This window comes from Bombus fervidus, chromosome 17 (genome assembly GCF_041682495.2).
Source record: "Bombus fervidus isolate BK054 chromosome 17, iyBomFerv1, whole genome shotgun sequence".
Lineage (NCBI taxonomy): Eukaryota > Metazoa > Arthropoda > Insecta > Hymenoptera > Apidae > Bombus > Bombus fervidus.
Window position 1 is genome coordinate 6,492,734 of NC_091533.1, and position 13,036 is coordinate 6,505,769.

The following is a 13,036-nucleotide window of genomic DNA, read 5'->3' on the forward strand; positions in this document are numbered from 1 at the left end:
ACTGTGTAGCAGAGGGAGAGCGAGTGAGAGAGGGTCACATTCCGAGCGGATCACGGATGCTTATAGAAGCGTTGCGTAACGGCGTCAGACGGACGGCGAAACCGCGGCTGCTGTTCAGCCGTCGAGTTTCGACAAGTTCGACGAAAAACCTGCTGCATCCTCTCCTGGTATTAAGACTGTCCAACGAATGCCTGGAGACGGATACTACTACGTTGATATTCGGGAAAACTCGAAAGTGTATCGTCGATTGTGCCGTTCGCGTAGTGCCGACTGACCACAGGTGATCGGATCTAGATGGAACGTTGATCGGAATCGGCGATTTTGGGGCGAATTAGCAGAAGAGAAAACGCTCTCTCCCTCTCTCTCCTTTTATCGATTATCGCGGATTCGTGTCGCGTGGCGCGAAATCAGCTGCTGATTCGTTACCAATGAATCAGCTGAATCGATAGGGAATCTGAGCCGCGTTTAAACTGGCTGCTTACGGTGGCGAGTGCGTGCGAATGGCTGCGTGTGCGTGCGAGTCGAGCGCGTGTTAGGCTCGAAGGATAATCGGCGATCGATTAGCAGAACCGCCAGAACCCTGTCGATCGATAGTGGTGAGAAACGTAGGGATGAGGAGAAGAAGAAAGTGCAAAGAATAAGAAATCGACGAAAGTATCGAACGTGTAAAACGACGTACGGTGCTACAGAGGAGATCGTACGGGTGTATCGATTATCCTTGTGTCCTCGAGTGTTTCAAGGCCACGGAAAGCCGGTCGAAGCCGTTTCGCAGGGGAGTCACGAGATCGTCTTAGTGAACTGTGATCGTAGTTCGTATTGCCGAGACTCGAGATTTTCCGGCGATGATGTTCCTTTCAGGTCCGTTGCTGTCCGACCAACGGCAACTAAAATTAACCCGTGTCGAATCCTAGCGCGTTCTCGTCTAGCCTCGCTTCGGGCTGAATTTCGTATTTATAGATCGTACACAAAGAAGAGAAAAACCGTATCCTTGACATCCAAATAACCGACCGGTCGATCATTGATCGATAACGCGTGACCATGCTGGTTCAGTGAAATTTACCCTAATCTCTTCGTTAGAGCATAATAGCGCTCGAGTCTCGTCGATTCTTCGAATCGTTCTTTAAGACGACCCCGCGCTCCCGTGCGAAGACATCGGACATAATCGCGTACGCGAGTTTTCACGTGGCTAAGTAAAATAGTTGACGCGATCAGTGTTCCTCGTCGACGACTTGGAGTGATCAACAAAGGGTTGTTCGTGTGATCTTGCAGAGGTCCGTTGGTGGTACGCGTAAAACGAGAAGAATCGTGGAGGTGGAAGGAAGGAAGGATGACGGAGCAACGTTCAGCAGGGAGACGAGGCGCGTGCGATTTTTGGTAACGGGTCAGCGCGACGACACTAACGAAGACGACGAAGACGAAGACGACGATAAGGAACACGACAACCACAACGACTACGACTACGACCACAATCACGACGAGGAAGAAAAAGAAAAAGGCAAAGATTACGACGTGGGTGGTGGGGAAACAAGTTGGTGGTGGAGGAGGAGGAGGAGGAGGAGGTGGTGGAAGACTAGAAAGTGGTGTTAAGAGATGCAGCAACAGCCAGCGCCGAACGGGGTGGCAGGTGGTGCCGAATTGCCTCAAACAGGTGGCATAAGCACTGCCCAACCTGGAGCGACAGGTACCGCCACGGCGGCGTCTAATCGTGCCCAGGTTAACGGTGGCAGATTCGATTTCGACGATGGCGGCACCTACTGCGGTGGTTGGGAAGATGGAAAAGCTCATGGACACGGCGTATGTACAGGACCCAAGGGCCAAGGTGCATACTCTGGTAGCTGGCACTTTGGTTTCGAGGTCTCCGGTGTCTACACCTGGCCTAGGTGAGACCAGACCTTCGGATTCTTATTAATTTTTGGCATGATTTCAATTTGCTCTGTTCGCTCCTTGCCTCGCTTACTAGCGCCGCTTTTCTCGACTCTCTCCGGCAAATTTTGATCGGGTTTCTTACTTTTTGACGAGAATCCTGAATTATTCCATTAGGATGTTGACATACAGGCTCTTTCTGTACTTTTTCTTTTTTTTTTTCTTTTTTTATCAAAATGCGTCGATATAAAATAAACGTAAGGACGATCATTAAATGCAACTTATATATGAAAATCATTTCTTAGTGGTTTATAGTTAAACATTAATAATGTGGATTAAATTAAAATTCCGATAAAACGAGTCTTTTGCAAACTTCGTCTAAGATACTACAAAGACATCGCAACTCTTGGAATTCTAGCCTTGAACGATTTAAAACCACAAATGCCCTCTCTGTTCGTTAGGGATTAAAATTGATCTTCTTGGTTAAGCCAATCTCCGTGTACATTGTTACTATCCAGATCGTAAACCGTCCTCAATTAGCGGAACGATGTCAAATCAAAGGAATCGTGAATTTAATTAATAAGAACGTTATTGACTTCTATTCATTTTCAATTTATCTAGAACAATCTTTACCTCGTGTTCTAATTGTCTTTCCATTAACTACAAAAACAGACATTAGATTTGCTTGCTGTCACTCGTCTTTCTATTTTGAAGATTCTCGGTGAATAATAAACACTTGAAACAGGCATCCGTGTAAATGAAACTGGTTCAGGCTCGTTAGTTCTTGCTGGAGCGTGCATGCCCGAGTATTTCGGGGATACACCGGCACAGCATCGATATCTCGATCGCGGTCGAATGCTTTCAAACTCGGCTCTCTTGTCTCGAAAGCTAAATCTCCTCGATTCGCAAGAGCACTAAAATAATTACTCTCGATAGAACAAACACGGTCCAAACTTGAAACGATCGATTCTATTCGATCAAACTTCTTCCAACTCATCTACCATTTCGTCGTACGTGAATGATATAACTATCGTTTTCTTAAATATAGACAGCCCGTAATATAGGATCAGGTAGTGGAAGCTTCTCTGTCAAAAGCAAAAGCAGAGCTTTCACGGGTTACATACATCGCTAGAAGCAGAAAGAACCCGTAAACCTCATCTTCCGAATCCTAAAGACGACACAGATCCAGATAAACGACCACGAAACGGATGAAGGTTTTCGCTCAAAGAGGAAACGTGGAGCTCTTTAACGAGCACGCTGAAACTTTATAGTTGAAATGACCAGAGTTGATATACGAGTGATGATGATTTGGTGTCGTTATGTGGGAAAGCAACTCTGAATATTATGACGTATTCACAATACAATAATCACCTAATAGTAACCATAAATGTCACAATAACGATGTTTCCATTTATCAGTCGCACTATCGATGCATTTTTGTGGAAAGAAAGCGTGAACCGATTTCGACTGGCAGACGTCATCGAATAGAGAGATGATAAATTTGTGCATTTAGCCTGGCCGTACGGAATTTAGTTGATTTTACTCTATCTTTGGGAACCGTCTCTAACGGCGTGAATTCGAGATAAACGGGAGACCTTGACACGTATCTCGGTATATACCTGGGGCCGGGCGGGAATCTCCCGATCCTGAAAGTAGGTCATCGAGTGCAAGGACAACGAGTCCGGGTCAGTGGGATCCAAGCGGTTAGGACCTAGTTCACGGACGCGGCAAACAATCGTTTCGCCAAATTTCCAGGACTTTCAGCCAACGGCTCTGACAGGGGGGAAATAATCCTCGGTTCATCATAGAAACTTATTTTCTTTCGTTTTTCAACGGTATTCCTGTTCAATCGTCTCTTGAGAGATTTTTCGATTGTGTTCAATGGCACAAGTGCATTTCTTCTTCAAATGAGATCAACGTATATAGAATATAACAATATATAACGTTCGTATTTATCGAAAGGATTTTTGCGACGACGTATAGCAATATCAAGATTACATCTGTGGTAATAAAAATGCCAAAATATATAAGCCGCGCGTGATATGTAAAACTATAATATATTCGTCCTGGTATTTCGAAGATAAAATAAATCTCTGTCTAGTTTGGTCTAGAGAAGAAAAATAAAAAATAATTATCTTTGCGGTCAGTAAAGCGGTTAACTTTATCTATAGTTTGTTCAAATAACAAACTATGCTACCATATGTACCACTTTCACAGTCTAATATTCTTCCAGAGAAGATCTGATTTTTGACAAGGCAAAAATTTGATGAAATGAAATATAATCACTGAATACATTTCTCCTGTTTGTATATCAAAGCCATTTTTCCTTTTTGCCTCGTTCATAAATAAATAAAAGACGGTGTAATAAGCTTCTGTGATAAAAGTTGTGGAAACATTTCTCTCGGTGATTCTTTTCCACGGGACCGCGTAACGTTGTAAGTTGCGCGACTATATTTGAGCCGTCGATCGTTCCGGAAGAAATTTTGTCACGCAGCTTTAAATAGTCCAGTGCAACGAGAGCTCGTAAATATAAGTGTTATTAACATCGGCTGACACACGTACGTTTCAACGTATAGGGGAATTGACCCACATTTTTATGTATTTTTAGTACGACGGTGTTCATCAATGGGAACGCTCGGGATTAGGCCGAAACGAAAAGAATCACCGTCAATTCGAAATTACTATATTTAGAGTGTTTCGCGGGACTTGGAACAATCCTGAATTCGTCAGCCTTGTCAAAAATCATAAATAATTCGTAGATCCTTGAAGCATTCGGTAGCCAGAGTTCGACTATTCGGATAATAGGTCACGTTGATGCATCGAAACTTCGGATTGTCCAAGAATATACCAATATTATCGAATGTCAGTTATTGGGACATCCGAACCATCCCAAACATCCAGATACCAAAACTGTCTGATCGTCTCTGTGTATTCAAATTCCATGTTACAGATTCTGTTGCAAATTTTCCTTCGCCTCGAGAGAAACGAAGGTTTCCTACTAGCGGTTTTAAATTAGGTCAGTTCCATTTACTTTAGTTACATATTCGCAGTTTACTGATAATGAAAATTTTCTATCTACACTTTTGACAGCGATAACTTATCATTCTTTGAATTTTGGCTCCGATATTAACGAAGTTGGAGTACCCATCGAAGAATTCGTGACCTCCTTAAAGGTGGTAGATAAGCACGACGTTTTCGTGCGTTTTATGCGTATCGATTAATCAACCACGTTAACCAGTCATGTTACAATTACGAGAACACGTTGTGGATTCCGTGACCTCACGTAACAGAAAAATGTCATTCGAAAGGTCTGGGTTTGATCGTATCGCGAATCAAAGTCACGCACATCGAACAAGTTTCGAATTGAGAAATAACAACACGTTTTCGTCCCTTGATCGATTTTGTCTTCGTTTTTCCGTTTATTTGAAATTATCAAATTATCTCGCAAGATCATTGAAACAATATAAAACAGAAAGGAGAGTCGCTTCAAAATTTCCAATTACATAAATTAATATCGTGACGGATGTATACATAGAGTATCAATTCCAAGATTCAATTTGCAATAACGAGGGTCATAGAATAATTAAAATAGAAAATGATCGTTCCACTTTAATCGTTGATTACACTGACTAAACCTTATCGGATGACTATCGTGTATGTGCTTAACAGTTCAAACAAGCTCATTCTATAATCGTAATGAGCAATTAGAGGGTATCTTCCATTGCGACTGTAGTCGTTTCTTCTTTCAATACTCTCGCCACGTTTCGGTGTTGGTTTCGCTCGATGAAAACGCGTCGCTGGCGACGCTGAAAGGGTGGAAATACTGTGGAAAGAAAATAGAAAGAGGAAAAAAGGAGAAGGGACAAAGATGGGGAACTTATGTTTCTCGCGACTACGTATCTGGGCCGAGAGATTCCGTCGTTTCGTTTCCGTCTAAACTGGAGCAAGGTCTTCGTCAAGTCACGTTTTCCTAGGGATGCCCGATAAATTACGATGCTGCCTTTCGTTGATGACGAACTCGCGACCACGAATGACGTGGAACCATTTTTCGGCAATTATCTCTGTCATTGGTCATAATAAAGTGGGAAACTTTATTCGTTTATATTTTTGGTGGAAATAGATAGCATCCTTGTGAGTCATCGGATAACTCTTGAAATTAAGAAGAAATATCGTTTCGTTGATAAGGAGGATGACTGTATTAAGTTTATGTTAGACTCGCGCGATATTTCTATATTCAACAAAATTTCTGAAAAAGGGTCCCATAAGATAAAATGATAGGTCGAGTAAATAACGTCGGAGGTTTTAGTTCTAGTTGTTTGGAAATAAAAAATTCAAATTATTCGCAGGAAAATGTTGCAACTTCGTTCGTATGTCTTCGATGTTCGATATCAACGCGATTTTCAATCTTCGTCCCTTGTTAATTAAAATGAGCTCTGCAGCTGTGTGCAAGCGACACTGGTGCGTGAATATCGAATAATCTCTGGCAAGCAATGTCGCCAAAAACCACATTGTAGAAGAAAGAAAAGAACGGTTAATAAACCTAAACAAGAAGATATATAAATTACAAACATATATAAGTTACCTAACAAATATATTAGAATAATAAGATAATAAAATAAATCTTAGTTTAGGTTTTATTCGACTTTTATTTATAAGAATATGAATTTACATAAACAACCGTAGTATCAAGGAGAAGGAACCAAAGATAACAGAAACTTCTTTCTTCTTCATTCTTTTTATATGAAAAGCTATCTGTGTCATATAAATATTTATGAAAAAACGTATATCTTTTCCGTGAAAAGAACAAAGTACATTTGTTGCAACGTATTTTTTGTACATACAAAAATGTATATGTGTTTGCGACAAAACCAACAAGGAATTTGGTCTTTCTTCGCGTGGCGCAATATCGAGGAAGAGAAAGATTCTTCATTGCAACTTCGAATGAAACGCGAAAAAGAAAATCGCTCGAAGGATCCGTTTCTTTTTCCCTTCGGACGTCGAGGAGGATTCACTCGAGCGAAACATATTCGTCTTTGAGCACCGAGTATTTGTTGTGTGGAAAAGCGCACGGGTATTCGAATTTGAACGCGATAAAAGCTGCTGAAAAGACCAAAGAGCATTTCGATAACGAGTTCCTTTCGTATCGATTGTATGCTGGAAGCTGACTAGCAAAATCTGATTTGTTTCATATAATTCCTGTTACTTTTATTGATCAGATTTATAAAAGATGCGCAAACTAACAGTCTATAATCTATAAAAAAACACAACAGTTCATGCATTCACATATTTCAAATAAGTGATTTTGTATCAATCATTAAAAAAGGAGGATAGAACACGCGTCAAAGTAATCGAGATAAAAGCTATCAGAAAAATATGCCATGTAAACAAAGAAAGTTTTATCCATACGTTCAAATCGTTAAAAAAGCATATATATTAGCAAACGTGTATAATTTAAAAAAAGTTAGCAATTTTTAAATCTTGAGAAATCATTCGTTCTAAACCTATAAAACTTCGATAAAATATTAGGAATTTTTCATTCTCATCGCTCTCATAATTTTAGTGTCAATAAAATTAACAATTTTCATATATTTTAAATTCTCTAAATAGCGACCTCCATGACACAAAATTCTATTAAAGAGATCTTGTTCACCCTTCGACGAGCCTTATCTCTCCGAAGGAAACTTCCCTTTCAATAGAAAGCAGTAAGAAACACGAGACAAACCCAATTAGCAAAACAGTTTGAATCACGAAGAGCAACAAGTCCGGAAAGTGTCTTTGATTACTCTGGTGCATCGAGGCTAAGGGGCGAAACGCAAGCGAATGATTTCCTGAGAACATCTTATATCATATTATCACTCGTCAACAATATCGAATTTCAGTGGATCGGTTTACGAAGGCCAGTGGCAGAATGGGAAACGCCACGGTCTGGGCATGGAGACCCGTGGACGGTGGATTTATCGCGGCGAATGGTCTCAAGGATTCAAGGGTCGATACGGTGTCAGACAATCGACCACGTCCACGGCGAGGTACGAAGGCACGTGGGCGAGTGGACTTCAGGATGGATACGGTTCAGAGACCTACGCGGACAGCGGTGAGTTCTACTTTAATCGTGCTTTTATATTGAAAGAACGCTGGTTTCTCGCTCCTTTTACGTACATTTTGTGCAACGTACGTGGGCGGAGATATCGAGTGTGGTAAAACGGTTGAATGGGATGCGTTGTTTATATAGATCGTTCCTTATAGTAATTTTTCTGTGATGCTTTATGCCGTGAAGCATGCCATTTTAAAAACAATTTAGAGAAGGCTTGATAAATATTAATGAGAGATAAACGATTAATGTAAGAGGGACTCGTTATTTTAATGGGATTATTAATAATGGAACGAAGAACGAATGAAGTAGCATTACATCGCTAGTGGAAAATTTGAAAATTATAATTTTTAAAAAATGGAAGTCTAGAAAATTAATTACAATTTCTATACGAAGTTGTACATTTTTCGAGCGAGAAGGAGGCAGCGAATTATTCGTTGTCTGACTCGATACGAACAGAATCTCCTGCCGCTTGAACGAAGTTTAGGCGAAATGCAAAATAATACGAACCATTTGAGAACGCGGTAGGGAAGATTGACGCGTAATACGAACGAAATAAAGCTGTCAGAAACAGATCAAAGGATACGGCGTATCCTGGGTGTCGAAGCAACTCGTGGAAATCTGTGTCAACTCCGAGTGACAGGCCACGTGTCCGGGACTGATCTCGACGCGGATTAATCGGCTCGAAGCTGTCGATTCCTCGACGAACTTTGATCCCACTTAACCGATGCGAACCGCCATTCGAATTTTTTGCGTTTAATCCTGTAGTTATTAATAAGTGCTTTAATTACTAATCTGTCTGCTAGAGACGTAGTCTCTTTTTCGCACGAAATTTGGAACACTGCCAATTTGGCGGTATGGCCAACACGACCATCTTTATGACTAGCTTTTCCATTGCTTTAATAATCAATAAACATAGATATGCGTTCGATTTCGTATCAAATAATTTAATATTTCATTTATTAATCTAAATTAGGCGAAGAAAATCTTTGAGATCGAAGACAAATTTCCTATGGATATTTTATACCGTTCTTTTGCTAGATGAGTGATTTATCTAAAAAATTGTCAGCTTTGAAGTTATTTACAGAAGTTGTTTCTATATATCGAAAAATCTAACTGTGTATTAGGATAGCAATGTTATAATTATATAATAAAATATTATAGCATTTATTATATATATGTAACTCACACTACACAAGAATCTTATATATTTCTTAATTAATAAGGAGTTTTCCTTAATTACGTCACTCTTTTATCAAAAGATGATAATGCGAAATAAATCACAACGATATTAAGATTATTATAACGATTCAAGTTCTTAATGAAGTTGTGCATGCTTGAAGAAAGACAGTAATTCCATGGGATAGAAATAAATAAGTAAACGTTCGCACTAATTAACGTCGCGTGTCGACAAGTTGCGTGCGATGACAGTGCGTGTCGCGTTACCAGCTATATATCTGGAATTCTATAATTCTAACGTTTGAAGGTATTTCCCTTCGTGGGCGTCGTGTAGTGAGTCGATGTTTTAAGGTCACGTGCTAACGAAATCGGACATAAACCTCCACTAATTCAACAAACACCTGACCTACAATTAATCCGAACTACCCCATTCTCAGGACTTAACTTATTCGAAGTCGAATTTGTTCCGTTTATGTAGAGAAACGAAATAAGTGAGAAGGTTTCAGAGGTGAAAAATACATGTTTTAGATTTTAAATGATTTCCGTCGTACCCGCAGAATGAAAGAATATTCATTAGTCATTGATTCCTAAACTAATCTATGATGGCACACTATATGCATCATACGCATAAAACTTTGCTTTAATCTTTACGTAACAGCGTTTATTACTTCGTTTCAGTAACGTATTTCCCCAGATAGCTTTTTTAAAATATTTTTTTAATGCTAGCTGATAATAAAAATTTCTTTTTTTATAGACCTATGTTATTGGCTGGTTTTCATCGGTAATGCGTCACTGACTTCGAACAGATTAAGCCTTATATCGCATCTCTATGCTTTCTTTCATACGTCATTGCGCCGATTAATCCCGTGATACGAGTATCTTCTCGCAAAAGAATCGTAATTTCAATGCGACTCTGATCCCTCGAGGGGAAATCGGGATTTCCATTCGCCCGACTTGTCAATCGAAATTTCTCCGGTGTCCCCGAGGCAATTTTAACCTTATTCCTAGACCAGGGTGAGAAAACAGCAAACAGCACGGGATGATGCGTGAGAAAAGACACGAAAGCAACGTGAAAACGGTGGGAAGTCACAGTTGAAATAAAAATCAGAGTTCCTATTCCGCGTTTCCGACGGGTTTATTTAATATCCATCGTGTAGCATTTCTGCGATCCATGGAAATGCAAAGTGACGGTCGGTGGTCCACAACGGCTCGTAAAGCAACTTTTAGATTGGCCGCGATAAAATCCTCTGACTCACGCTCCAACTATTTTCCCTGGCCGTTGTAGCATTTCGACCGAGTCCACGGATCGACCCCGATTCGCATACGCACACGTACGGGAAACACTGTCGTGACTTTAGAAAAGAAAAAGAAATAAATCCAGGCGATCTATAGCTGTAGGAAAGACGAGCGTCGTCGACAACTACGGATATGAGCTAGCGAATGGGAAGGAAAAAGTGTCAGAGGGATAGCGTGTCATCGATTTTATGTAACCTATGTTAGTGAAACGTGAAATTTGGACGTTCACCTCTCGAGTATAATATATGGCTCGCTAGGAGAGCCGATAGTGCGTTTTTTTACCTTGTATCGATAAAATGTCAAGTCGTCGTTTGGTCGTATAACGTATCGTATAAGGAAGTGTTGTTACAAAGTTTCGGGTTAGGTTGCCTGTGTTAATAGAAAATAGAGGTTCAAAGGAAATTATAAAGTAACTGAAGGAAGTAGAAAATTTAAAAAATGAAACGACAAATAGACTCTAGATGTTTATGCAAGTTCGTAGCTTTATGAGTAACTTCGATAAAAAAAAAAAAAAAAGTTTCACCCTGTAAATCGATATTTTGTGTATTTTTGTGTATCATGTACTTTCTGTACATTCTTGCGGCCAAAAATTTCCAATAAATACATAAACATCCGTAGTCTAATTATAAGTCACGGTGAATCATATTCACCCAACATCGATGAAAATTTATCCTTGAAAAACGTTGAATTCGACACTCTAACTTATTTTTATACACTTTGAAGACATTAAATAGACACGTATGAAATACTTTTGTCAATTTTATATAAAACTGTTTTTAATATTAAACTTTTACTCGATAAAATAACACTTCGTAGAAAAGTATTTAATACTTGTTCTAAATAATCGATAGGAACCACGCATAATATATCCATACTTCAATCGAAATAGAATAGAACCATGTTAAGTATTATTTTGGTCGACCTTGTGTTCGGAACGAATGAAAGCTACTATAGAAAGGATTTGGACAAATCGATACCACCAAGCAACTCTCCGTGCCAATGATTCCATCGTTTCAGAATCTCCAGACTTGGAAACGACGAAAACAATGTTCGATGATCATTCTCTTCCTTTTAATCGCTCCACGGAGATAGCTTCGTTATTTTTATTTTATTCGATCAACAAAATCCATCACCCTCTTGTACCACTGTCTGACCTTCGGCCCTCGTCGCAAGAGAAGGATCGCCAGCGGGAAATAAACGAGTAAATTGCGATTGATCGAATCTTCTGTTCCAATATGTCGGCACATCTGTTTTTTCGTCCCATCCTTCGATCAACCCCTATCCATCTATAGAAACTATTTTCACGGTGATGGAGAACAAAATATTCGTCTATATCAAGAAAGAGGAAAGAAACATAGAAAATATTATATAGGGCGTGGTACAAAAAATTCGAAAATATTTTATGGGATATTTTCATTTAAAGCATCGAGACACTGAGAAAAACTAGTTTCAAAAAAAAAAAAAAAAGAAAAAGGTTTTACTAACAATATTAATTCAATTGTACAAGAGAACTTTGGTAAACGCATAGTTTTTGCGTATTGTTTGAAAGCCAAGACCAAGTTAATTAGAAATGAATATTTAACAGATTCTACGATGTTTTTCCTTTTATTTGTGAATATTGCTCGCTCAGTGACAAAATATTAATTTCATATTGTTCGATAGGATTTGATGAAACGTTGCTAAAACGGATAACCGAATGTTGGAAGGAAATTGTTGTGCTACTTAGAGAGTATTACATTGTTGGGCTTAATATTCCGGAATCGATCGATACTGATACAAAGCATCGACATACTGTTCAGGATTACTCCTGAAAATAATGATACTCGTAGATAACGAACTACAAAATTACACGGGAAAACGATCGTGAGATCTTGGATCAACTTTTGCCAGATATAATTGCAATCTCGAAGGAAGAATCGTATTCGTTAAGAAACACATAACGAAATATATGACAGACAAATTACAGAAGTCCTTAGATAACAAAAACCTTCAACCATAAAACATATCTTCTGCTTACTCAGACTGTTGAACCTTATTACACGATCGAGCTAGAACAGTTGCTCTTTTTAGTTGAAATGCTCTGTTTAACATTTGACAATTTTCAAGATATCTTGAAATATTAAGAATTCGCCAGATCTGTCATCTTTCTGGTCGTTTAAAGTCAACGACAAGAATAATCGGCGATACTTGCGCGACTTTTCTGTAGCTATCAGTAAAGAAAATCGTAAAAAAGAATAGTCGGTTGCTCCACTTTTTAATCACCCTGTACTTCGCCTCGATATTAATTTCACTTCGAACATGAGCGGAAGAACGGAAGAATGGAAACAATCGAGGCAAGGAAAGAACAATAAGACCGAGTTCGAAAGAAAAACAAGAACTAGAGGAAGGAACGATGGAAAGAAGCAATTTGGGAGGAAAAGATGAAATATCGGAGCGTGAAGGAAAAGTAGAGAAGAAGGCACGACGAGAGTCGTGAAAGGGTGAAAATGTGAAAAGAAGGGAAACGAGAAAATATGAGGATTTAGAAAAGAGGCGAGAGAACTGAGACTGAAGTTGGAGGGAGAGAAAGGAACGCGCCAGTGGTGCGGATAAGTTTTATTGCGTTTCATT

General features: G+C 39.4%; 3 protein-coding genes across 3 annotated transcripts in view; 1 reads left to right on the plus strand and 2 right to left on the minus strand.

Annotated features, from left to right (window-relative positions):
• Positions 1-13,036, minus strand: part of LOC139996067 (uncharacterized) — a 156,346-nt gene that overhangs the window by 98,425 nt on the left and 44,885 nt on the right. The gene's annotated exons all lie outside the window — the stretch shown is intronic.
• LOC139996068 (uncharacterized) overlaps positions 1-13,036 on the minus strand; it is a 68,980-nt gene that overhangs the window by 33,509 nt on the left and 22,435 nt on the right. The gene's annotated exons all lie outside the window — the stretch shown is intronic.
• Positions 1-13,036, plus strand: part of LOC139996064 (uncharacterized) — a 45,471-nt gene that overhangs the window by 4,772 nt on the left and 27,663 nt on the right. The window contains 2 exon segments of the mRNA XM_072020114.1: positions 1,270-1,880; positions 7,743-7,954. Of these exon segments, the coding sequence (XP_071876215.1) occupies positions 1,591-1,880; positions 7,743-7,954 (502 nt within the window). The 5' untranslated portion in view covers positions 1,270-1,590.